General features: G+C 38.3%; 1 protein-coding gene across 7 annotated transcripts in view; it reads left to right on the plus strand.

Annotated features, from left to right (window-relative positions):
- Window positions 1-26,673, plus strand: part of SCLT1 (sodium channel and clathrin linker 1) — a 237,950-nt gene that overhangs the window by 25,438 nt on the left and 185,839 nt on the right. For 6 of the 7 annotated variants that reach the window (XR_011561108.1, XR_011561109.1, XR_011561107.1 and 3 more), the window contains exons 3-5: window positions 10,663-10,721; window positions 11,284-11,356; window positions 14,631-14,686. Coding sequence is in view for 3 of the 7 variants with exons in the window: in XM_070769109.1 (XP_070625210.1) it covers window positions 10,663-10,721; window positions 11,284-11,356; window positions 14,631-14,686 (188 nt within the window). In the remaining 4 variants the exon portion in view is untranslated. Of the gene's footprint in view, window positions 1-10,662; window positions 10,722-11,283; window positions 11,357-14,630; window positions 14,687-17,306; window positions 17,569-26,673 lie in introns of those variants that run through there. The other variant, XM_070769112.1, reaches the window with a different exon arrangement.

The raw sequence follows: 26,673 nt of genomic DNA on the forward strand, positions 1-26,673 counted from the left end.
TGAGGAGTTGATTTGCCTCATCCCATAATCTAGTGAAGATAGAAATCAGTAATTTAGGATTTTAATGAGTCTGAATTAGGAGTTTATCAGTTTCTTAGGTCATACTTCAGGCACCTTTATTGATGAAAATCAGCCTTCTCTTGATAAGAATGAAAGGTGTAAGAGTTTGCTGCAACCCTCTGAAATGTACAAGAACACCTTCACAGAATGCTAGTCAACCTATACTTTGTTTTCTTCCAAAGGATAGAGGAAAGGATGCTATTTGGTAGCCTGTGATGCTGATTAAAATCAGGAAGACAAAATTAAACATTCAGAACAGTAATTACAATACTTAAAGAGTATGTAGTTGTCTTAGAGGAAGAAAAGTGTCTATAAAATTAGTTTACCTGACTACAATCCAATATTATTGCCACTCTCTGTGATTAATCATCACTGTCATCTCAGGAAGTCATCTTGGGATAAAAATAGATATAAATTAATTATACAATATCTACTTTTCAAGATTTTTTAAATTCTATAATTTGTTTAAATTCTGTTTTAGGGAATATAAAGTCTTATAAATACTTTTATAATAAGTCAATTTCAATCCTATTCTCCCAACCTGATTTTTTAGGAAATAATGCAGTCTCTAATTCCTAAAGTTTTACTAGTAAGTAAGAATGGGTTGCTGAATCTGTATTTTTATTTTCAAATATTTATCTTATGTTTTGATTTATTACTTTTATTTCAGAATGTTACAGCTTTTATGATTTAGATTATTGAGTCCTTCATTTTTGCATTTGTATCTCCTTAGCAGCTATCCTTAGAAGATAGTTATGGAGCAATGTTTTCACTGAATTCACCTTAATATATATTGAGCACCATCTTTATGTAAGGCACTGTGCCAGGGGTTTTGGCAATGTAAAGGTATGTAAAATAAAATAGCAATTTTAGAGGAACATAGAGACTTATAAAAATATGGGATGAGAAATATTAAATAATTGGATAAAAGGCATAATATTTGAATCTTTTAAGAACTTTAAAACCAGCTATTAGTAATAAGAGAAAAAAAGGAGATCATGTATAGTTGGAGAGATCTGGGAGTTTCCTGGAGGATATGTAGTGTATCTGAGAGGCACTGCTAAGTAGGTAGGATTTCGAAAACTTCAGTGGGGAGCCAAAAGAGGGCGTGGTGAAGAGCATTGTAGCTGGACCCACTGGCATGATGAGTAGCCAAAGTGGGTAAGAAAATGAGAGTTGTATTTAGGGACTAAAACATACTTCAGTTTCCATAATGTGTTTGGCATATATGAAAGAAGTAATTGAAAATAAGGTTAGGAAAGGTAGATTGTTCCCACATTATAGAGGACCTTGAATGGTTAAGTTGAATAGTTTGGATTTAAATTCTAGAAGATTATTAAATATTTTTTAGAAGAATGGCTTTCTGAGTAATCTGGAAGAAACTCATCACTAATTTATTATGCATCTATTACAAATAAAGCACCCATTCCAGTCCATTTTAGTTCACTGATTCCTAAACTGTTGACGTTTATTTTTGCCATCTCTTGTTTGACCACTTCCAATTTGCCTTGACTTATGGACCTGACATTCCAGGTTCCTATGCAATATTGCTCTTTACAGCATTGGACCTTGCTTTCGTCACCAGTCACATCCACATCCGGGTGCTGTTTTTGCTTTGGCTCCATGTCTTCATTCTTTCTGGAGTTATTTCTCCACTGATCTCTAGTAGCATATTCGGCACTTACTGACCTGGGGAGTTCATCTCTCAGTGTCCTGTCTTTTTGCCTTTTCATACTGTTCATGGGGTTCTCAAGGCAAGAATACTGTAGTGGTTTCCCATTTCCTTCTCTAGTGGACCACATTTTGTCAGAACTCTCCACCATGACTCATCCGTCTTGGGTGGCCCTACATGGCATGCAGTCCATGAGGTCGCAAAGAGTTGGACACGACTGAGCGACTGAACTGAACTAGGTTTGTCCTGGCTTTTCGTCCAAGGAGCAAGCATCTTGTAATTTCATGGCTGCAATCACTGTCCACAGTGGTTTTAGAGCCTAAGAAAATAAAGTCTCGCACTGTTGCCATTTTTTTCCCACCTATTTGACATGAAGTGATGGGACTGGATGCCATGATCTTCGTTTTTTGAATGTTGTGTTTTAAGCCAGCTTTTTGACTCTTCTTTTTCCCTTTCATTAAGCGGCTCTTTAGTTCCACTTTGCTTTTTGCCATTAGGGTATTGTCATGTGCATATTTCTCCTGGCAATCTTGATTCCAGCTTGAGCTTCATCCAGCTCAGCATTTGGCATGATGTACTGTGTATATAAAATAAATAAGCTGGGTGTCAGTATACAGCCTTGACGTACACCTTTTCCCAACTTTGAACCAGTCTGTTGTTCCATGTCCATTTCTCACTGTTACTTCTTGACCTGCGTACAGATTTCTCAGGTGGTTTGATATTCCCATCTCTTTAAGAATTAAAGAGTTAGTTACTAGGTTAATTAAAAAAATTGAAACCATGATGAGATGTCACAACATAACCTTCCAGAATGGTTAACAGAAAACATAGCCCCACTGAAAAGTCAAATACTGGAAAGTATGAAGAAAAAAATGAATCAGACATTGCTGGTGATACTGTGTGAAGAATTTTGTAGTTTCTTCTAATTAGAAAGATGGTAACGATGACCCTATATGCAAGATAGCAAAAGAGACACAGATGTAAAGAACAGATTTTGGACTCTGTGGGAGAAGGCGAGAGTAGGATGATTTGAGAGAAAAGCATTGAAACATGTATATTATCATATGTGAAATAGATCTCCAGTCCAGGTTCGATACATGAGACAGGGTGCTCAAGGCTGGTGCACTGGGATGACCCTGAGGGATTGGATGGGGAGCGAGGTGGGAGGAGGGTTCAGGATGGGGAATACATGTACACTCATGGCTGATTCGTGTCAATGTATGGCAAAAACCACTACAATATTGTAAAGTAATTAGCCTCCATACCTGCATACAGGTTTCTCAAGAGGCAGGTCAGGTGGTCTGGTATTCCCATCTCTTTCAGAATTTTCCAGTTTGTGGTGATCCACACAGTCAGAGGCTTTGGCATAGCCAATAGAGCAGAAATAGATGTTTTTCTGGAACTCTCTTGCTTTTTCGATGATCCAGTGAATGTTGGCTCTCTATAATGTTGGATCTCTATAATGCAAATATTAATGTGCTTGATGTTGTCCCAGAGGTCTCTTAAACTGTCCTTATTTCTTTTCATTCATTTTTCTGTTCAGCAGCAGTGATTTCCAGTTCTCTCTCTTCCAGTTCTCTGATCCATTCCTTTGTATCATTTAGTCTACTGTTGATTCCTTCTAGTGTATTTTTTGTTTCCATTATTGTATTCATCTCTGTGTGGTTCTTTGTATTTTCTACAAACTTCTGACTTCTTGCTCTGTACATCCATTCTCCTCCTGAGTTCTTTGATCATCTTTATAATCATTGCTCTGACCTTCCCTCAGGTAGATGCTTATCATAACGTCACTTATTTCTTTCGGATTTTATCTTGTTCCTTTGGCTGGGACATGTTCTTGTGCTATCTCATTTTTCTTAAGTTGCTATTCCCATTTTTATGTATATGGTAGTTTTGTTACATTTCTTGACCTTGGAGAGGTATGATGTGTCCCAGCAGCACACAACCCTCTCGTCACTCAAGCTGTGTATTCTAGGACTTGCTCCAGTAGGGCTGCATGGGTCCTTCTTTTGTGGCAGGCTGACTATTCGACAATTTGGTAGGTGTGTTTGGCCCCTAGCCTGGTTAGTTGCCAGGCACTGTGTTGTGTGGATGCTGCTGACTACTGGTTAATGGGACATAGTCACAAGGTGGCTGGCTGCAGAACCGTAGGGAGCTGTGGGGTTAGTACTGGCTCACTGGTGGGCAGTGTCTGCATCCAGAAGACTCCAGGCCATTGCTTACCCACACTGGTGGTTGAAACCAGGTCCTGGAGTTAGTGCCAGACCACTGGCAGGCAGAGCTCTGGGTCCTGGAGTCTGACTGAAGGATCCAGAGATCTCACACCTGCTGTCAGATGGGGGTGGTTACTGATACAGTTTGGTATGTGCTTTGTGGTGTCTTGAAGTTTGCATTGGCCTGCTTTGTGGCAGGACTGGGACCCATCTGATCCTAGAGTAGGGTTTTTCCTGATGTAGGCAGGCTAGATATGCACACAGAAGGACTGTGGTTTTCTTGCATCTCTTGTCTCACCTCTGGTGTGTGAGGCTGTTCTGGAGGCTAGTGTATACTTCCTGGAGTTCAGAATTGGTGCCTGCCCACTGGTGAGTGGAGCTGAGTCTTGGGTCTCTGATGTGCAGTGCTATGTCAAGAGGCATGTCTAGATGTGATTGTATGCTCAGGAAGTCTTTAGGTGGCCTGTCTGCTGACGGGTGGGCCGTGACCTTGCCCAGTTAGTTGTTTGATGAGCTGTGTCAGCATTGGTGCCTGCCGCTTGTTGGGTGGGGTCAGCCCTTGGCACTGATGAATTTGGAGGAGGATCTCAAGATGGAGGCCACCAACTGCAGAGTCCATGCAGTAGATAGCCACCACATAAGTCTGCCGCAAGTTTCTCTGTCTTCAGGGTGAGCCACAGCCACCCTGCACCCCTCCAGGAGTTTTCCCAAGGCAACCATGTGTGTCTGGTCCAGGCTTCTGTCAATTTATTTCTTTTGCCCTGGTTCCCAGTACATGTGAAACTTTGTGTTTACTCTGTAAGAGTGAAGTCTCATTTCCCTCAGTCCTTTGGATCTCCCAGTATTAAGGCTCATTGGTCTTCAAAGCCAGATACTCTGGGGGCTCCTTTTCCTGGTTCAGGAATCCCCAGACTGGGGTGCCCAACATGAGCCTTAGAATCCTCCCTCGTGTGGGGGAAGTACTATATTATAATTATTCTCCATTGTGCATTGCCCACATGGGGTGTGGGACTTGATTATATCTTGAGTGTGCTTTCCCTCCTACCTGTTTTGTTATCATTCCTTCTTTATGTCTTTGTTTATGGAAGACCTTTTCTGCATAGGTTCTGATTTTCTCCAGTGATGGCTATTCTGCAGAAAGTTGTGATTTTGGTGTGCTCATGAGAAGAAGTGAACTCAGGATCTCTCTGCCCCCCATCTTTGCCAGTCTCCTCAAAGGAAACTTCTGTATCTCTTATGGCATTTGAATCAACAATCAATAACTGCAGAACAGAGAAAAAGCAAATTATAAGGACCAGACAAAAATTTTGATATTACTACAGATGCAATATCATTTAAAATGATTAAATATACATTTAAAATGATTATAGGGTGATTTATAAACAACTTTACACTAATATCTTTGACCATGTAGGTGAAATAGACAAAATGCCTGAAAAAGTAAAACTTACTAAAACTGATACAAAAAGCAGTAGAAATCTGAGTAGTCTTTCATCTGTTAAAAAAGCTGAATTCAGTATTAAAAATCATTTCACATGCCAAGCACCTTTTCCAACCACAAAACTATGGATTAAAATCAACTATTTAAAGAAGCTGCAAAAATACAAACTCACAGAGGCTGGACAATATGCTACTAAACAACCAATGAGTCACTGAAGAAATCAAGGGGAAATCAGAAAATACCTGGAGACAAATGAAAATGGAAACATGATCCAAAATCTATGCAGTGCAACAAAAGCAGTTCCAAGAGAGCAGACACACCGTGCTCAAATAGGATTTATCATAGATTCTAGGATGGTTCAGCATTGGCAAATTAGTAAAATACGCCATATTAATAAATTGAAGAATAGAAATCATATTATCTCAATGTGAAAAAAAAGCTTTTTTAAGAAATTTCACATTCATTTATAAGAACTCTGAACCAAGTGTATATAGAGGGAACACACTTCCATCTGGTAAAGTCCATATGTGAAAACCCTGCAGCCAGTATGGTGCTCAGTGGTGAAAAACTGAAAGCATATCTGTCAGAGCAGCTATTATCAAAAATACTAGAAATAACAAGTGTTGGCTAGGATGTGCAATAAAGGGAACACATGCACAATGTTGGTAAGAATGTAAATTGGTATGTCCACTATGGAAAATGTATGGAGGCTCCTCTGAACATGGAAAATAGAATTATCATACAAACCAGCAATTCCACATCCGAGCATTTTCAAAGAAAGAAAAACATTAATTCTAAAGATATATGCACATTTGTATATATCTTTAGAATATGATATATTGCAGCATTATTTACAATAGCCAAGATATGGAAACACCCTAAGTGCCCATCGATAGGTGAATGGATAAAGAAGATGTGGTACATATGTGCAATGGAATATTGTTGTTGCTTTAGTAACTAAATCATGTCCAACTCTTTGCGACCCCGAGGACACAGAAGCCTACCGAGCTCCTCTGTCCATGACATTTCCCAGGCAAGAATACTAGAGTGGTTACCATTTCCTTCTCCAGGGAATCTTCCCGACCCAGGGGTTGAACCTGCACCTCCTGCATTGGCAGGTGGATTCTTTATTGCTGAGCCACCAGGAAAGCCCAATGGAATATTCAGTTCAGTTCATTTCTGTCACTCAGTCATTTCCGACTCTTTGCAACCCCATGGACTGCAGCACTCCAAGCTTCCCTGTCCATCACCAACTCCTGGAGCTTGCTCAAACTCGTGTCCATTGCATCAATGCTGCCATCCAACCATTGCATCCTTGCTCATCCCCTTCTTCTCTTGCCTTCAGTCTTTCCCAGCATCAGGATCTTTTCCAGTGAGTCAGGTCTTCTCATCAGGTGGACAAAGTATTGGAGTTTCAGCTTCAGCATCAGTCCTTCCAGTGAACATTCAGGACTGATTTCCTTTAGGATTGACTGGTTTGATTTCCTTGCAGTCCAAGGGACTCTCAAGAGTCTTCTCCAGCACCACAGTTCAAAAGCATCAATTCTTCGGCACTCAGCTTTACTTTCTAGTCCAACTCTCACATCCATACATGACTACTGGAAAAACCATAGCCTTGACCAAACGGACCTTTGTTGGCTAAGTAATATCTCTGCTTTTTTAATATGCTGTCTAGGTTGGTCATAACTTTCCTTCCAAGGAGCAAGTGTTTCTTAATTTCATGACTGCAATCACCATCTGCAGTGATTTTTGGAGCCCCCCAAAACTAAAGTCTCTCACTGTTTCCATTATTTCCCCATCTGTTTGCCATGAAGTGATTGGACTGAATGGCATAATCTTAGTTTTCTGAATGTTGAGTTTTAAGCCAACTTTTGCACTCTCCTCTTTCACTTTCATCAAGAGGCTGTTTAGTTCTTCACTTTCTGCCATAAGGGTGGTGTCATCTGCATATCTGAGGTTATTGATATTTCTCCTGGCAGTCTTGATTCCAGCTTGTGCTTCCTCCAGCCTGGCATTTCACAAGATGTAGTCTGCATATAAGTTAAATAAGCAGGGTAACACTATACAGCCTTGACGTACTCCTTTCTCAATTTGGAACCAGTCTATTGTTTGATGTCTGGTACTAACTGATGCTTCTTGGTTGGCATACAGATTTCTCAGGAGACAGGTAAGGTGGTTTGGTATTCCCGTCTCTTTTACAGTTTTCCACAGTTTGTTGTGAACCACACAGTCCAAAGCTTTGGCATGGTCAATAAAGCAGAAGTAGTTATTTTTCTGGAATTCTCTTGCTTTTTTGATGATCCAGCAGATCTTGGCAATTTGATCTCTGGTTCTTCTGCCTTTTCTAAATCCAGCTTGAACATCTGGAAGTTCATGGTTCACATACTGTTGAAGCCTGGCTTGGAGAATTTTGAGCATTACTTTGCTAGCTTGTGAGATGAGTGCAATTGTGCAGTAGTTTGAACATTCTTTGACATTGCCTTTCTTTGGGATTGGAATGAAAACGGACCTTTTCCAGTCCTGTGGCCACTGCTGAGTTTTCCAAATTTACTGACTTACTGATTGCACCACTTAAACAGCATCATCTTTCAGGATTTGAAATAGCTCAACTGGAATTCCATCACCTCCACTAGCTTTGTTCATAGTAATGCTTCCTAAGGCCCACTTGACTTGCATACCAGGATGTCTGGCACACCATCGTGGTTATCTGGGTCATGAAGATCTTTTTTGTATAGTTCTTGTGTGTATTCTTGCCATCTCTTCTTAATATCTTCTGCTTCTGTTAGGTCCATACCATTTTCATCCTTTATTGTGCCCATCTTTGCATGAAATGTTCCCTTGGTATCTCTGATTTTCTTGACGAGATCTCCAGTCTTTCCCATTGTATTGTTTTCGTCTGTTTCTTTGCATTGATCACTGAGGAAGGCTTTCTTATCTCTCTGTGCTATTCTTAGGAACTCTGCATTCAAATGTGTATATCTTTCCTTTTCTCCTTTGTCTTTTAGCTTTTTTCTCAGCTATTTGTAAGGCCTCATCAGATGACCATTTGTCTTTTTGCATTTTTTTCTTCCTTGGGGATGAAAATTCCTTGGGGATGAGTCTTAATCACTCCTGTACAATGTCAGGAACCTCCATCCATAGTTCTTCAGGTTCTCTGTCTATCAGATCAAATCCCTTGAATCTATTTCTCACTTCTACAGTATAGTCATAAGGGATTTGATTTAGGTCATACCTGAATGGTCTAGTGGTTTTCTCCTAGTTTCTTCAACTTAAGTCTAAATTTAGCAATAAGAAGTTCATAATCTGAGCCACAGCCAGTTCCCAGTCTTTTTTTTTTTTTTGACCATATAGAGCTTCTCCATCTTTGGCTCCAAAGAATATAATCAGTCTGATTTCGGTGTTGACCATCTGGTCGTGTCCATGTGTAGAGTCTTCTCTTGTGTTGTTGGTAGAGGATGTTTGCTATGACCTGTGTGTTCTCTTGGCAAAACTCTGTTAGCTTTTGCCCTGCTTCATTTTGTACTCCAAGGCATCTCTTGTTTGTTAGTCCACGTATATCTTGACTTCCTACTTTTGCATTCCAGTCCACTATAATGAAAAGGACATCTTTTTGGGGTGTTAGTTCTAGAAGGTCTTGTAGATCTTCATAATCAGCCATAAAAAAAGAATGAAATCTCTGCATTTTTGTTGACATGTATGGTCCTAGATGGTATTATACTAAGTGAAATAAGTCAGAGAAGGACAAATAACATATGATTTCCCTTGTGTATGAAATCTTAAAACAGATGAATAAAAATAACAAAACAGAAACACAGCCATAGATGCAGAGAATAAACTGGTTGCCAGAAGAGAGGCAGGGTCGGGGTATGTTTGAAATAGGTATAGGACATTAAGTTAACTTCCAGTTACAAAATACATGACACACAGAATGCAATATGCAACGTGGGAAATAGTGTCAATAATAATGTAGTATCTTTGTCAGGTGACAGATGATAACCAGACTTACTGTATAGGAAGGGCCTACTGACAACAATGTTAATCTTAATTATATTGTACTTTATATCCCCAGTACTTATTTAGCTTTTAAGTGGGTCTTATAAATTGTGGCTTTTGACTACCTTCATCCATTTCTCCCTCCCCTTAGACCCCACCTCTGGTAACCACAAATCATATCTGTGTTTCTATATCTCATAATGGGCATTCCAACTCAAGGTGATGCCAGCAGTAGTATGTGAGATAGTTGCTGGAGCACCTCTCAGTTTCTGCTGGTTACTCATTTTCACAAGGTAAGTACAGAAATGCCATTAAAAAACAAACAAACAAAAAGACAGGAGAGCTCCCTCTAATTTTTCCCCTCCAATCTCTGCCTCCACTTCCTATTTCTGATTCTTGTTGTCCATGGCATCCAGCCCACCTTCCTCCCCTGCCTGCCCAGTCTTTTAGCCCTCAGTCTGCTTCCCAGCATTGTCCAGCTCTTTCAGTGTCATGCTGTATCTGTCCCCTCTTCTGACTAGTGTCATCTCTTCTCGCCACCCTACTTTAAGGAGTTTTGTTCCCGGATCTCCGCCTGGTCCTTGCAGACCGTGTGTTTGCTGCCTGTTCATCTTGCTCCTCCCTCGTTACTCTCCCTTTCTTGGTACTCCTTTATGTTTGTCCCTCCTCCTCCTCCTGGTCTTTATTTCTAGCCCCGTGCACCGTAGTCCTGATCAAAACTCCAACCACCCCCAATCACATCTGGAGATGCAGTTATATCTGGCGACTTGGTATTCTCTATTTTCGGTCTTTATAATTGGTAGATTATAGAGTGAGTTTTCTAGGTAATTGTCTGTGAATGAGAACAGTATTGCATCTTCCTTTTCAGCTTTAGGTCTCCAGCTCCCTGTCCCTGTAGCAGATTCCACTGATTGGAGCCTTTGGTACAATGTTGAATTTTAGCAGTGCTAATGCGCAGCCTTGTATTATTACTGAATTTTGTGCAGCACTTCTGATGTACACTGTCAAGAACAGAAATCGATATAGGTTTTTGGTAGAAATTCTTTATCAATTGAGAATTTTCTTCCTATTTCTAGTTTACCAAGAGTTTTATTATGTACAGGTGTTAACATTTAGCGAAACGTTTTCAGCATCAATTATTTTTTCTTTCTCTTTTGTAATTGCAGTAACAGATTTTCTAAGGTTATAACATTTTTAATTGTATTTAATTTTAAATTTCTGTCAGTTGAGGCTCAAGCGATATGAGAAAATAAAATTTTAAGATGCATTATTTTCTGTTACAGAAAGGTGTCTTCAAAGGAGATGGAGATGACACATTAGAAAACTCGGCAGCTGACCAAAGGTAAGGTTGTGTTACCAGAAAATATTTTCTTAATTATGTTTAATTATTGTTAAAAATTTTTTTTTAGTATTAGGAATGTTTATTTTCTAGTCTACTCTAATTAGGTTTAAATGACCTGTCATTGAATTGACAAGGGAAAAAAAAGCTGCTATCATCATCTCTAAGAGTGGCTCTCAACTGGGTGATTTTGCTTCCCTTCCCTCCCCAGATACTTGCCAATGTCTGCTAACGGTTTTGCTTGTCACTGTTGTGGAGGGCAAGGGCACTAGTGGCACCTAATGGGCAGAGGCCAGTAATGTTGCTTAAGATCCTACAGTGCATAGGTCAGCCCCTACAATAAAGAAAAAAGTTATTCAGCTTGAAATATTAATTGAGCTAAGGCTGTGAGAATCTCTGGTTTAGGAAAAAGGTAAAGTATTGATTGCTATGGAGAAAATGAATATAAAAGTTTTGATGGAGAAAATTAACATAAAAGTTTTGATGTTTATTTATTTCATGTTAGATACTTATTAAACTAGATTAAACAGAATATGCATCTTTCTAACTTTGCATTTTTTCTTAGCTTTTTAGTTCCTCTTATAACTGAGTATGATAAGCATTTGGAAGAACTAAATGGTCAGCTGAAATATTATCAGGTATGAAATCATATGTGTTAATCCTTTGGTAATATTTTCTTTAAAAAAAGAAAAAGTAAATAGAAATTGTTTCTTCACAAATCCTTTGCTAAGGAAGAAAATATTTACCTGTAATCAATTTACAGCATTGTGTTAGTTTCCAGTGTACAGCAAAGTGATTCTGTTATCCACATTTATATGTTTGTGTATATATGTGTATTCTTTTTCAGATTATTTTCCATTAAAAGTTAGTATAAGATACTGAATCTAGTTCCCTGTTCTATACAGTAGGTCCTTGTTGTTTGTTTTATATATAATAGTGTGTATCTATAAATACCTGTATCTTAATCCCTGTATAGTGTGTATCTATAAATCCCTAATTTATCCCTCTCCCCTCTTTTCCCTTTGGCAACCATAAGTATGTTTTCTATGTCAGTGAGTCTGTTTCTGTTAATTTGTATCAATTTTTGATTCCACATATAAGTGATATTGTGTGATATTTATCTTTCTCTGACTTACTTTACTTAGATGTTAATTTCTAAGACCATCCATGTTGCTGCAAATGCATTACTTCATTCTGTATGGCTTGAGTAATATTCCATTGTGTATGTGTGTGTTTATACGTATATGTGTGTGTAATGTGTTTGTATATATCGCACATCTTTTTTATCTGTTCGTATGTTGATAGATACTTAGGTTGCCCCCAAGTCTTGGCTGTTGCAGATTGTGCTGCTATGAACATTGGGGTGCATATATCTTTTTGAATTAGAGTTTTTGAATTAGAATTAGTATTTTTTGGACTATGCCCAAGAATGGATTGTTGGATCACATGGTAATTCTGCTTTCCATTTTTTAAGGAACCTCTATACTGTTTTCTGTAGTGATTGTACCAATTTACAGTGCCACTAACAGTGTAGGAAGGTTCTCTTTTCTCCACACCCTCTCCAGTATTTACTATTTGTAGACATTTTGATGATGACTATTCTGAGTAGTCTGAGGTGATACTCATTGTGGTTTTGAATTGCATTTCTTCAGTAATTAGTGATGTTGAGCGTCTTTTCATGTGCCTGTTGGCCATCTGTATGTCTTCTTTGGAGAAATGTCTGTTTAGGTCTTTTGCCCATTTTTGATTGGGTTGATTTTTTTTTTTTTTTTTTTTTTGGCTATCAACTGTTATTAACTGACAGTAACAGAGAGCTCTCTTTTGCACAGATGACATTTTGCTTTTATTTTTAGGATCTCTCTCTCTCTCTTTAGTCGCTAAGTTGTGTCTGACTCTTGTGACCCCATGGACTGTAGCCTACCAGGCTTCTCTGTCCGTGGGATTCTCCAGGCAAGAATACTGGAGTGGGTTGCCATTTCCTTCTCCAATTTTTAGGATAGTGAAAGTTCCTGCTGAATTCACTCTCTCAAAATTTACTATAATGACCTGTGGTTTGTTAGTTGTAAAATGGAATATCTAGTTTCTTGAAATTAAACTTAAATTTTTAATTTTTTCTGTAATCAGTCTGATTCCTTTATCTCTTTAATCAGCTAGTTTACTAAGATATTTAACTTCATTTTCCATTTGTCATTCTCCATCTAAAAGTGATTACTGGATTAATTTCAAAAAAGAGGTAGGTGTAGCAGAACACCTAAGGGTCTGTGATAAGAATAGTTGCTACTTTTAGGGAGAAAAAAGATGTTGACAGCTACTTCTAACACTTGCTCACATAGATATTATTGATTAGCATTAGTTCTTGTGGCTTATCTTATTGACCCAGTCAAAAAATAGTGTATCTCGAAAGCAGGAAATTTTTTGTAATAATTCTCTATATGAAAGATTTTCTTCCAGAAAATGTAAATAATTGGGGAAATTTTGATGATAAGAAAGTTATGGCTGAATTTTATTTCCTTCCAACTCTTAAATATTTTGAAATATTTTACAGTAAAAAATCTTTAGTGTTACTGTAACAATTTACCCTGAATCCATATTAATGCATATATCCCACCTAATTATTTGAGAAAAATTTTTCAAGATACACTGACATTTTTGAAAATTTTAAAGACCAATCTAAAATTAAAAATACAAAGCAGGAATAATTGCTACAATAAAGTCCAAACCTCTTAGTTAACATGACATTCAAGACCTGCCACCTGCCTTTCCAATTTTACCTTTCATTGCATCGCTTTATGTATGGTCAGTTCTCAGTTATCTGGTAGTGAATTCATTCATTTTGATTTAATTGTGATTCAGGCACAGCAGGGAGCTGGGAAAGGTTCACCTTTCAAGCCAACTTTGTAGTTATAATTGGCTGTTACTGATTTCCTAGACCAAGCTGCCTTGAGCTTCTCTGGTTGTCAGGAAGAGAGAAAGGCTTGGAGCTCTGCCTGTTCCAGCCTTCCCTTGCCAGGTTCACTCCAGGCTTGGCACTTCTCCTTTAGCCTAGGGTACCCAATCAAGACTAACGGGCAGATCATGAGTTGATTGCAGTTTTGTTTTAAGTATGGTTTTACATGGCCTCCTTCCTGATCTCCATTTGCTCGTTTACTCTTATTGAGAACTGACAACTATGCCTGTGTTGTCTAATATTTTTTGCTTCTTTGCTTTTACTCATATTTCACCCTGCTCGAAATGTCCTTCCTTTTCTGTTGAAATCTTACAATCCTTTAACCCCTCAGAAAAAATTAAAAATACCTTCATTTCATTCCCTTTTCAATGTGTATTTTATTCTTACTGGTATTTTAGTTAGTGATTTTTTTTAAACTGTATTTCCTACTACTGTATGTGTTAGTAACCACATTGGTTTGCTGTAACAACCTTGTGTATGCAGAGAGATTAAACAACTAATAAAAGAGGTCAATCAGAGACTGAGTGAATTATTGCTAAAGAAGAACTTTATTTGCTTTTTTTCACCATTAACATTTTACTTTTCCAAATTTAAGCACACTTACATGGACTTCCACCTAAAGTAGGATGAAACAAGACATATAGTCAAGGTCTAGGGATCATCTAGTGTTTCTTACAGTGACATATTGAGGAATATCTTTCTTTTACTATAAACATCTATAAATCATACAACTTATTTATAAATATTTATTAGTATATTACATAAGAAAGTTTTATTTATATTCTATTCAGAATGTTCTGTATATCATTAAAATATCTAATATTTATTGTTAGACGTGAATAATAATTATTTCTTATCTATAGACTAGTGTCACAGATTGCATGCATATGAATGAACTATTAATACTTAATATAGATCTAAATGTCTTGAAGATGTTTTCCTACAGCTATATTTTATTCTTTCAGAAACAGATGGGTGAGATGAAACTACAATTTGAAAATGTCACCAAGGAAAATGAAAGGTAGATCAATGAACTGTTTGTTATTTTATTTTTGTCTTAGGTAACTTTTATTGTTACTTGGTATTTTATTCATGTAGTATACTGGTTATGAATGTGGACTCTGGGGCCTGATGTCCTCTTTGACTCCTGGCTCCATTGCTTTCAAGGTATATGACCTTGGACAGTTACTTAACCTCTTTGTGCTTTAGTTTCCTCGTCTATAAATGGGAGATAATAGCAGAACCTGTTTCATAGAGCTGACTATAAAGGACAAAGTAAATGCTTAAAATAGGGCATATAATTAACACTTCATAAATGTTTAGCAATCATTAGTAGTAGAATAGCATGAAATATATAAATACATTAGGAAACATACCAATAAAAAGAAAGCCTGTCAGCCCACCATCCAGTTAAAAGCTAAAATGTTATCAGTACTGGTACACCTATCCATGTTTTCTTTCCCTATGTCATCCCTCTCCTTCCCTCTGCCAGCAGTTAATACTGTCTTGAAATTTTATCATTCCCTTGCTTTTAAAATTTTTATACATACATCTATGCCTCATGATATACTATTGTTATGTTTTTTTTTAAACTTATATAAAACAGTATTATTTAGTCTTCTGAGACGCACTTTTTTTCACTCAGTATCATGCATAAATAGAAGAATTTCAAGGGATGAAATTGCTGGGTCATAGGCCATGTGGTATTCAATCCTGCAATATATCGCCGGCTTAATTTCCAAAGTGGCTACGCCAGTATTCATCCCACAAGTGATATTTATGAGTTTTTATTGATCCGTATCTTTTACCAACACTTGCCCTTACCAGGTTTCTTAATTTTTATTATTTTGAGTCCTAAATAGTATTTCATTGTGTTTTTAATTTGCATTTTCTGAATACCAATATGCATTTATTTACCCATGTGATTTCTCATGAAATGCACATTCATTTCTTTTTCCCATTTTCTATTTATCTTTCCCTTAGTAGATCTATATGATCTGTACTGTCAGTATTTGTTGGTGTGCCAGTGTTAACCATAACCATTGTAGGCATTTCAAACAAGTAGAGATTTAGTCACTTTCAGTTAAAATGTAGGTAAGATCATTGGTTTTAGAGTCATACCATAGTGGCTGAGATGCTGTGGTCAGGAATTTATGCTGCTGTAGCCACCACTACAGCATCATTTTCGTGAAGCTGAAAAACTTGACACTGGAAAGTAGGGTATGGGTTGCTGATTTCAAGAACACTCAAGTCTACCAGTTTTGCTTGCCATCAGTCATACCTATAGGAAAATCTTCTCAGCTCACTTCCACCTTCCATATCCCCCTCAAGTGCCTCTCACTGCTGAAACTAATCCCATACAGCACACCAGCTGCACGGAAATTTTGGAAATACAGTTTTAGAATTTTAGTTACTGTAAAAGATGCTAGAATATGAAAAGGGATGAGAATGAAGTGAGTGCCAGTGGCCCATTCGTTCTGTTAGACAATAGGTACATTTCAGGTTCTTGTTCCCAGGTTGTAATATGTTTGATCAACGGAATTTTATTTTTTTTTAATTTTGAGGTAGTTGAATATATCTATCTTTTCTCTTATGGTTGTTGATCTTTGTCTGTAACAAATCCTTTCAGCCTCTGGTGATAAAGATCTTCTCTCACATTTTCTTTTAAAAATGTTCAGGGTTTTATTCTGTTCCAGTTTAATTTTGAAGGTTATGTAACTGGACTGAGATCTGATAGAACTTTTGTTGTTGACATAAAACTAAACCGAAAAAATTAAGAAATCTTTTTAAAGTTTGTCATTCCTTTGTTTGCATTCTTCTATGTAAATCTCTTAACTAGATTTTCCATTTTTCTCACTTATTTCTGTTTTTTCCCATGAAAAGTTTTCTAACTTTTTTATGATGCACTATTCTTTTTCAACATAATTATGAGACAGGCTATGATCTTCCTAGTAAAGAGTATTACTAAGATTTTTGAATCACCAGTATATGTAAGTGAAGTTTGTATTTTAATGTTTTGGGGATAATACGGTGATACATGAATTAGCCAATGATTTAGTCATGTCCTTTATTTGACTGTACTCTTCCCTTTATGTCCAGGTCTTTTGAAACCAGACCTCTAAAAATCTGCCTTTACCTTTTTAATAGTGCTGCAGTCATGGCTCATGAATGTATTTATTCTGAGTATAATAGGGAAATGAGAAAAAATGGATCCTGAGCTTGTTAAAAGGCACTTTAAATAACTTGAAATTTTATCAGGTTTTAAAGTAAACTCTCTGTCTTTAGGGCAGTATCCTGCTTTTAAATAAGCATTGCTGTTAAGGACTGCAAAATCAGAAAGAGTTTATCATTTTTAAGGAAAATATTTTAGATATGATCAGATCTGAATAATGGAAGCCAGCAGTGGCTTGGATTATACAGTAGTATGCAGTTCCACATTTTTGGGTTAGGGAAACATTCTACTACATTGTGTATAGCTGAATATTACCTAGGAATTGATTACAAATAGAAAATAATGAAGTCATTTTATGAGACCTAGGAAGAGGTGAAAAAAATATTCGTTATATCATCCTCACTTTTAGTCTGTTCCTTGAAATTCAGTTCATGTTGAGAATATACTAGTTTTTATTTTGTTTTTGTCTTATTTTCTTTAATATCATATTTCCTTCTCATAACTTGCCAAAGGAAGGAAATTGGGTTATATAGTGAATAAATATATGTACAGCACTGTCTGGCACTAAGTAAATACTACTTTTTATTGTTATTTTATTTTATTATTGAGGGTTTGAAAGACAATCATTGCCTCTGTAAGAGCTATTTTCCCTTCTTTCATAGTTCATATAACCCTGATTTTGTTCCAGTTTCATTGCACTCAGAGGATATGAGCTTCTTCCACAACTTCAGGTGATAAATCTTTGATTATAACCTCGTGCACATTTCTTTTTGTCAGGAATTGGTTTAAGTATAAACATGAGATTCACTTTTGTCCAATGAAGTAAGGGACAGTCTGTAATAGAGCCACTGGGAAGATTTTTTCACTGATAAGAGAGACTGACAAGAAGAGAACTTACCTCCTTTCAGTTCCTTGTCATTTTCAATTCAGTTCAGTCACTCAGTCGTGTCCGACTCTTTGCAACCCCATGTACTGCAGCATTTTAGAAAGTGTTATGTTGAAGCTACTGTAGCTGTTTTGTAACCATGATAGTAGATATCAGAAATGCAAGGAGATGGGAAGAAGGGAAAGATGGGGAAACCTTTTGTCCTTAAATTACATTACTGAACTGCTGAAACAAATCGGGAGTCACTTACCTCAGATTTAATATTTGGTGAAGTAATAAAACATGCATCCAATAACTCATAAATATTTATTGAGTAATTACTAAATTGTCATTGTTGTTCAGTTGATAAGTCATGTCCTTCTCTTTGCAAGCCCATGGACTATAGCACGTCAGACTTCCCTGTCCTTCACCATCTCCCAGAGTTTGTTCAGACTCATGTCCGTCGAGTCAAGTGATGCTGTCGAGCCATGTCATCCTCTGTCTCTAGCTTCTCCTCCTGCCCTCAATCTTTTCCAGCATCAGGGTCTTTTCCAGTGAATGGGATCTTTGCATCAAGTGGCCAGAGTATTGGAACTTCACCTTCAGCATCAGTCCTTGCATTGAATATTCAGGGTTGATTTTCTTTAGGATGGACTAGTTTGATCTTCTTGCTGTCCAGGGGACTGTCAAGAGTCTTCTCTAGCACCATAACTCAATAGCATCAATTCTTTGGTGCTCAACCTTCTTTATGGTCCAGCTGTCACATCCATACATGACTACTAGAGAAACCATAGCTTTGACTATACAGACCCTTGTTGGCGAAATGTTATCTCTGCTTTTTAATACAATGTCTAGGTTTGTCATAGCTTTCCTTCCAAGGAGCAAGTGTCTTTTAATTTCATGGCTGCAGTCATGCAGTGATTTTGGAGCCCAAGGTTTGTCATAGCTTTCCTTCCAAGGAGCAAGTGTCTTTTAATTTCATGGCTGCAGTCTGCAGTGATTTTGGAGCCCAAGAAAATAAAATCAGTCACTGCTTCCAATTTTTCCCCATCTATTTGCCATGAAGTGATGGGACTGAATGCTCTGATCATAGTTTTTTGAATGTTGAGTTTTAAGCCAGCTTTTTTACTCTTCTCTTTCACCCCCATCAGCAGTAGGCTTTTTAGTTCCTCTTCACTTTCTGCAATTGAGTGACATATCTGAGGTTGTTGATATTTCTCCCAGCAATCTTGATTCCAACTTCTGAGTCATCCAGCCCAGCTTGAAGTATTATGAGCATAATCTTGCTAGCATGTGAAATGAGTGCAGTTCTATGGTAGTTTGAGCATTCTTTGGCATTGCCTTTCTTTGGGATTAGAATGAAAGCCCACCTTTTCCAGTCCTGTGGCCACTGATGAGTTTTGGAAATTTGCAGACTTAATGGGTGCACTGCTTTAACAGCATCATCTTTTAGGATTTTAAATAGCTTAGCTGGCATTCTGTCACCTCTACTAGGTTTGTTCATAGTAATGCTTCCTAAGGCCCACTTGCCTTCACACTCCAGGATGTCTGGCTCTAAGTGAGTGATCACACGATTGCGGTTATCTGGATCATTAAGACCTTTTCTATTTTTTTTTTAAATAGTTTTTCTGTATATTTGCAGCACCTCTTCTTAATCTCTTCTGCTCACTGTTTCTGTCCTCTGTTGTGCCCCTCTTTGCATGAAATGTTCCCTTGGTATCTAATTTTCTTGAAGTGATCTGTAGTCTTTGCCATTCTATTGTTTTCCTCTTATTTCTTTGCACTGTTCACTTAAGAAGGCTTTTCTCTCTCTCTCTGCTAGTCCCTGGAATTCTACATTCAGTTTGGTGTCTTTTTCCCTTTCTCCTTTGCCTTTCCCTTTATTTCTAATCTCAGCTATTTGTAAGTCCTCTTCAGACAGCTACATTGCCTTCTTGCATTTCTTTATTTTAGGGATGGTTTTGGTCACCACCTCCCATACAGTGTTATGAACCTCTATCCATAGTTCTTTAGGCACTCTGTCTACCAGATCTAATCCCTTGAATCTATTTGTCACCTCCACTATATAATCATAAGGGATTTGATTTAGGCCATACCTGAATGGCCTAGTGGTTTTCCCTACTCTCTTCAATTTAAGCCTGAATTTTGCAATAAGAACCTCATGGTCTGAGCCACAGTCAGCTCCCGGAAGTGTTTGCTGACAGTGTAGAGCTTTTCCACCTTCGACCACAAAGAATATAATCAATCTGATTTCTATATTGACCATCTGGTGATGTCCATGTGTAGAGTTGTCTCTTGTGTTGTTGGAAAAGGGTATTTGCTATGACCAGTGCGTTCTCTTGGCAAAACTCTGTTAGTCTTTGCCCTGTTTCATTTTGTATTCCAAGGCGAAACTTGCCTGTTATTCCAGCTATCTCTTGACTTCCTACTTTTGCTTTACCATCTCCTCTGATGAAAATGACTTCTTTTTTTTGGATGTTAATTCTAGAAGGTTTTGTAGGTCTTCATAGAACTTTTCGACTCAGCTTCTTCAGCGTTCATGGTTGGGGCATAAACTTGGATTACTATGACGTTGAATGGAAATGAACCGAGATCATTCTGTCATTTTTGAGATTGCACCCACGTACTGCATTTCAGACTCTTTTGTTGACTATGAGGGCTACTCCATTTGTTCTAAGGCATTCTTACCAAAAGTGGTAGTTATAATGTAATTATATGGTCATCTAAATTAAATTTGCACATTCCCATCCATTTTAGTTCACTGATTGCTAAAATGTCGATGTTCACTCTTGCCATCTCCTGTTTGACCACTTCCAATTTACCTTGATTCATGGACCTCACATTCCAGGTTCCTATGTAGTATTGTTCTTTACAGCTTTGGACTTTACTTTCACCACCAGACACATCCACAGCTGAGCAACATTTCCGCTTAGGTCAGCCTCTTCATTCTTTCTGGAACTGTTTCTCTGCTCTTCCCCAGTAGGCTTGGACACCTACCAACCTTGGGGGCTCATCTTCTGGTGTCATATCTTTTTGCCTTTTGATTGTGTTCATCAAGTTCTCAAGGCAAGAATTCTGAAGTGGTTTGCCATCCCCTTCTCCAGTGGGCCACATTTTGTCAGAACTCTCCACCGTGACCTGTCCATCTCCAGTGGCCCTGCAAGATGTGACTCATAGCTTGCTTGAGTTACACAAAGCTGAGACCCATGTGATCATTTTGGTTAGCTTTCTGTGATTGTGATTTTCATTCTCTTGGCTGTGGGATTATAAATCTTGCTTCCTGACAGGAGGGACTGGCTGTGGGGAAAACTGGGTCTTACTCTGGTGGGCAGAGCCATGCTCAGTAAATCTTTAATCCAATTGTCCGTTGATGCCTGAGCTGTTCTTCCTCCCTGTTAGTTGTTTGGCCTGAGGTGACTCAGTCATAAAATTGCATGCTCTATGATAAGGTTACTAGCGTGAAAGTGAAAGTCGCTCAGTCTTGTCCGACTCTTTGCAACCCCATGGATTATACAATCCATGGAATTCTCCAGGCCAGAATACTGGAGTAGATAGCCTTTCCCTTCTCCAGGGGATCTTCGTAACCCAGGGATGGAACCCAGGTCTGCCACATTGCAGATGGATTCTTTACCAGCTGGGCCACAAGGGAAGCCCGATAAGGCTACTGGTAAGGCCACTGGCAGCCTCCAAAAGAATTTATACCAACACACAGCTTTCAGGACTGCTGCTGCTGCTGCCCCTGTCACCACAGCAAGCCACTGCTGACCCACACCTCTCCAGGAGACCCTCAGACACTCACAGGCAAGTCTCGCTCAGTCTCTTGTGGGGTTGCTGCTCCTTTCCCCTGGGTCCTGGTATGCACAAGATTTTGTTTTTGCCCTCCAAGAGTTTCTGTTTCCCTCAGTCCTGTGGAAGTTCTGTTATCAAATCCCACTGTCTTTCCAAATTAGATTGTCTGGGCATTCCCAGTCTCTTTGCCAGATCCCTAGGTTGAGAAGTATATCATTAGTGTGTGTTGATAATAGCCTATGAACACAAAGTACTAGGTGTTATATATTTGAAATTTGGGAGGAAAGAGTTCTTGTGTATATTTATAAAAAAAGAAAAAATGAAGCCGCTATTTTTCAGTACTTGTCCAAAAATGTTATTCTGTACTCAAAAACTTTATTTAATAGCAGAAGATGAATACATTTGCTCTGTTTTCCAATGAAAGAAAAGATATCTCTGGAATTCCATGGTAAACACTGCTCTTCTGGTGCTAATTTATGTCTGTATACTGTGAGGAAAACCATCCTCTTTACTTAAAGTTTAATATTTTTCTTTCTAATAATCTCAGAGGTATACCTCTTATATAAACTCAGAGATATCCTAATTTCTCTATATGTCTCTGTTTATGATAACTCTGTGTTTGTATATTTATGTATATATATGTCTCTTACCACACCCCCATAATTACTAGTCTCCAGTCACACTGGTCATCTTACTGGCTTCTTTAAAACTGGCACATGAATGTGAAAGTCGCTCAGTCGTGTCTGACTCTTTGTGACCCCATGGACTATACAGCCCATGGAATTCTCCAGGCCAGAATACTGGAGTGGGTAGCCTTTCCCTTCTCCAGGGGATCTTCCCAACCCAGGGATCAAACCCAGGTCTCCTGCATTGCAGGCGGAATCTTTACCAGCTGAGCCACAAGGGAAGCCCGAGAATACTGGAGTGGGTAGCCTATCCTTTCTCCAGCAGATTTTCCTGACCCAGGAATTGAACCGAGGTCTCCTGCTTTATTGCAGGCGGATTCTTTACCAACTGAGCTATCAGGGAAGCCTAAAACTGGCAAACCAGTTTCTACTAGAAGCCCTTTTGCCTATCAGTATTTCTTCTGCCTGAAATGTTCTTCTCCAGACCTACACAGGACTGTCTCCTTCTCTTTGATCAGGAAAGCATTCCTTGACCATGTTATCCAGCAGTACTCCTCCTCCCAACTTTCATTTTTCTATTACCTAGTTTTATTTGTGATACCTATTACTACCAGAAATTATTTATTTGCTTGTCATTTTTCTACTAAAATACATCCTTCATGAGCTGCAGCCTTTGTCTATTCTGTTTACCATAGTATACCAAACATTGAAAGTGCTTGATATGTATTAAATGTTCAAATAATATTTTGGGGTGGTTGATTGCAAATATTAGGATCGTAAGCACCTGTGTATGGGAATACATTTGGCTCTTTTTGCTTCAAGAAATAGAAACAGGTCATTCTAAGTAAGTGAGAGTGCATGATAAGGAGGAACACGGAATACAACTAGAATTAGGAAACATTAGGACCATCTCTGAGGATATGCTTCTTTTATTGGTTGTCTTATGCAGACTACATGGTCCCTCTCAGTAGTGGCACCCCTCTCATACAGCTGCTGCTCCTACTCTTTTAACCAAAAAGCTGATTCTCTGTTCTTTAATCAAATCCTGAAGGTACCCATTCTTGGTACTTTGGGTGGTTTAAATAATGGTCAGTACTTCTATTTGTCAGAGCACTTGATGTCAGTCAGTCTATGATAAGGCTACCCTTGAGAAATATGCAAAACTTTAGTCTAATTATAAACGTCTCTATGTAAAGAATATCCTGTGCTATTCCCCAGATCATGGGCTATTATCAAGGATTACTTAAGTCTGGGCACAGCAGACAATGTAACTATAACACATCCAGTTATAATTGTTGATGACATCACTCTGGTTGGAGAAGGCTTAAGTGAGAGGATGAAATTTGAGCAGATCCTTTAAGAATGAGCAGGAGTTCATCAAATGAAAATTTGTATGTTTATTAAAGTACAGATCATTTACAGTGGCCATATCCCAGCATATTTATATAGGGAATTATGCGCAAGACTGGAATAGTGGGTAGAGACCAGATAGTATAAGACCTTGCATGCTCATTTCAGTTCAGTTCAGTCACTCAGTCGTGTCCAACTCTTTGCGACCCCAGGAACTGCAACACGCCAGGCCTTCCTGTCCATCACCAACCCCTGGAGCCTGCTCAGACTCATGTCCATCAAGTCGATGATGCCATCCAACCATCTCATCTTCTGTCATCCCCTTTCCTCCTGCCTTCAATCTTTCTCAGTATCAGAGTCTTTTCAAGTGAGTCAGTTCTTCGCATCAGGTGGCCAAAGTATGGGAGTTTCAGCTTCAGGATCAGTCCTTGGAATGAGTATTCAGGACTGATTTCCTTTAGGATTGACTGGTTGGATCTCCTTGCAGTCCAAGGGACTCTCAAGAGTCTTCTCCAACACCACAGTTCAAAAGCCTCAATTCTTCGGCGCTCAGCTTTCTTTATAGTCCAACTCTCACATCCAAACATGATTGCTGGAAAAACCGTAGCTTTGACTACACAGACCTTTGTTGGCAAAGTAATGTCTCTGCTTTTTAGATCTGTCTAGATTGCTCAAAACTCTTCTTCCAAGGACCAAGTATATTTTAATTTCATGGCTGCAGTCACCATTTGCAGTGATTTTGGAGCAAAATAAACAAAGTCTGTCCACTGTTTCCCCATCTATTTGCCAAGAAGTGATGGGACTAGATGCCATGATCTTAGTTTTCTGAATGTTGAGTTTTAAGCCAAACTTTAACTCTCCTCTTTCATGTTCATTAAGAGGCTCTTTAGCTTCTTCACTTTGTGCCATAAGGGTGGTGTCATCTGCACATCTGAGGTTATTGATATTTCTCCCAGCAATCTTGATTCCAGCTTGTGCTTCATGCAGCCTGGCATTTTGCATGATGTACTCTGCATAGAAGTTAAATAAGCAGGGTGACAATATACAACCTTGAGGTACTCCTTTCCCAGTTTAGGAACCAGTTTGTTGTTCGATGTCTGGTACTAACTGTTGCTTCTTGACCTCCATACCAATTTCTCAGGAGGCAGGTCAGGTGGTCAGGTATTCCCATCTCTTTTAGAATTTTCTACAGTTTGTTGTGATCCACACAGTCAAAGGCTTTGACACAGTCAATAAAGCAGAAGTAGATGTTTTCTGTGAAACTCTCTCACTGTTTCGATGATCCAACAGGTCTTGGCAATTTGATCTCTGGTTCCTCTGCCTTTTCTAAATCCAGCTTGAACATCTGGAAGTTCACGGTTCAGGTACTGTTGAAGTCTGGCTTGGAGAATTTTGAGCATTACTTTGGTAGCTTGTGAGATGAGTGCAATTGTGCAGTAGTTTGAACATTCTTTGGCATTGCCTTTCTGTGGGATTGGAATGAAAACGGACCTTTTCCAGTCCTGTGGCCACTGCTGAGTATATGCTCAGTCAAGGAATTTAAACTTGTCCCACAGATGGTGTAGGGAGCTCTTCAGGGATTTTAAACAGAGGAGAGTATACTGTTGAAGGATTGTACTCAGTGGCACTTCAGAATTTGAAAATTCCAATTTTTTCTGGAAAGAATATATATGAGTCACTGTAGAAGCAGAAGGGAAGCAACAGTTGCAGTTATCAGGCTGTTCTGTATTAATCCCCAAAGGAAACACTGCCCCATGGTGGTGATATCAATACCTTTACCCAGGAAGCTTGGACTTTAGGATGAATAAAGTCTGTAAGGTGAGGGGAGGCATGTAGAGGGGTTGTACAAGGCAGTTGTCTAGAATGTTTTGTGATTGTATTTGTCTTACTCTCTCTCCTCTCTTACAGAGTTCTAAAATTCCCTGTTCCCTCCCCTATTTTAAGATCTACAAAATTGAGATGTAGCTGTAGGGAATGGTATGTCAGATTAATAAGCAGCAATTTTTATTTTTAATACTATGTAAAAGAAATGGTGCATCTTACTATCAATGACAAGTTCAGTTCAAAAACAAACTATTAGAATTGTTTGATTCATCTTTGTCCACTCAAAGATTTAGAAGGTTGTCTTGCCTATTTATAATTGGTTAAAATTTCAGACCTGCAATTTCTGACTGGGTAATTTTCTTAGTACTTTAATCTGTCTGAAGCTCAGTTTCTTTCTTTTTTTTTTTTTTTTAAATTTGAAGTATAGTTGATTTACAATGCTGTGCCAGTCTCTGCTATACAGCCAAATGACATATATACATTCTTTTTTTATATTCTTTTCCCTTATGATTTATCACAGAATTTTGCAAAACAGTTCCCTATGCCATACATTGGGATCTTGTTGTTTATTCATTCTAAATGTAGTAGTTTGCATCCACCAACCGCAAACTCCCAGGACGTCCTGCCTTTCTCCCTCTTGGCGCCCACAAGTCTGTTCTCTAGGTCTGTGAGTCTGTTTCTGTTTGGTAGATGGATTCACTTGTGCCATATTTTAGATTTCACATATAAATGATGTCTTATGGTATTTGTCTGTCTTGTTCTGACACATAGTGTAATCTCCACTTGCATCCATGTTGCTGCAAATGGCATTATTTCCTTCTTTTTCTATCTTACTACTTGCAGTAGTCAAAAGATATTTAAAAAGCATGTAGCATAATCATAAAAAATACAGACAATAAAACTGAAATCCAGTCCCAATCCCTCATTTCATAGATTAAGAAACTGAGTTTTACCTCGTGTGTATTCCAATTAGCATTCCATTGTGTATAGGTACCACATCTTCTTTATCCATTCATCTGTTGATGGACATTTAGGTTGTTTCCATGTTTTGGCTATTGTAAACAGTGCAGCTATGAACATACAGGTGCATGTATCTTTTCAAGTTATAGTTTTGTCCAGGCGTATTGCCAGGCGTGGGATAGATAGATCATAGGGTAATTCTGTTTGTAGTTTTCTCAAGAACCTTCATACTGTTTTCCGTAGTGGCTGTATCAACTTGCATTCCCACCAGCAACATACGAGGTAAAACTCAGTTTCTTAGTCTATGAAATGAGGGATTGGGACTGGATTTCACTTTTATTGTCTGTATATTTTTATGACTATACTACATGCTTTTAAAATATCTTTTGAACTAATACTGCAAGTGGTAAGATATAAAAATA

This window comes from Bos indicus, chromosome 17 (genome assembly GCF_029378745.1).
Source record: "Bos indicus isolate NIAB-ARS_2022 breed Sahiwal x Tharparkar chromosome 17, NIAB-ARS_B.indTharparkar_mat_pri_1.0, whole genome shotgun sequence".
Classification (NCBI taxonomy): Eukaryota; Metazoa; Chordata; class Mammalia; order Artiodactyla; family Bovidae; genus Bos; species Bos indicus.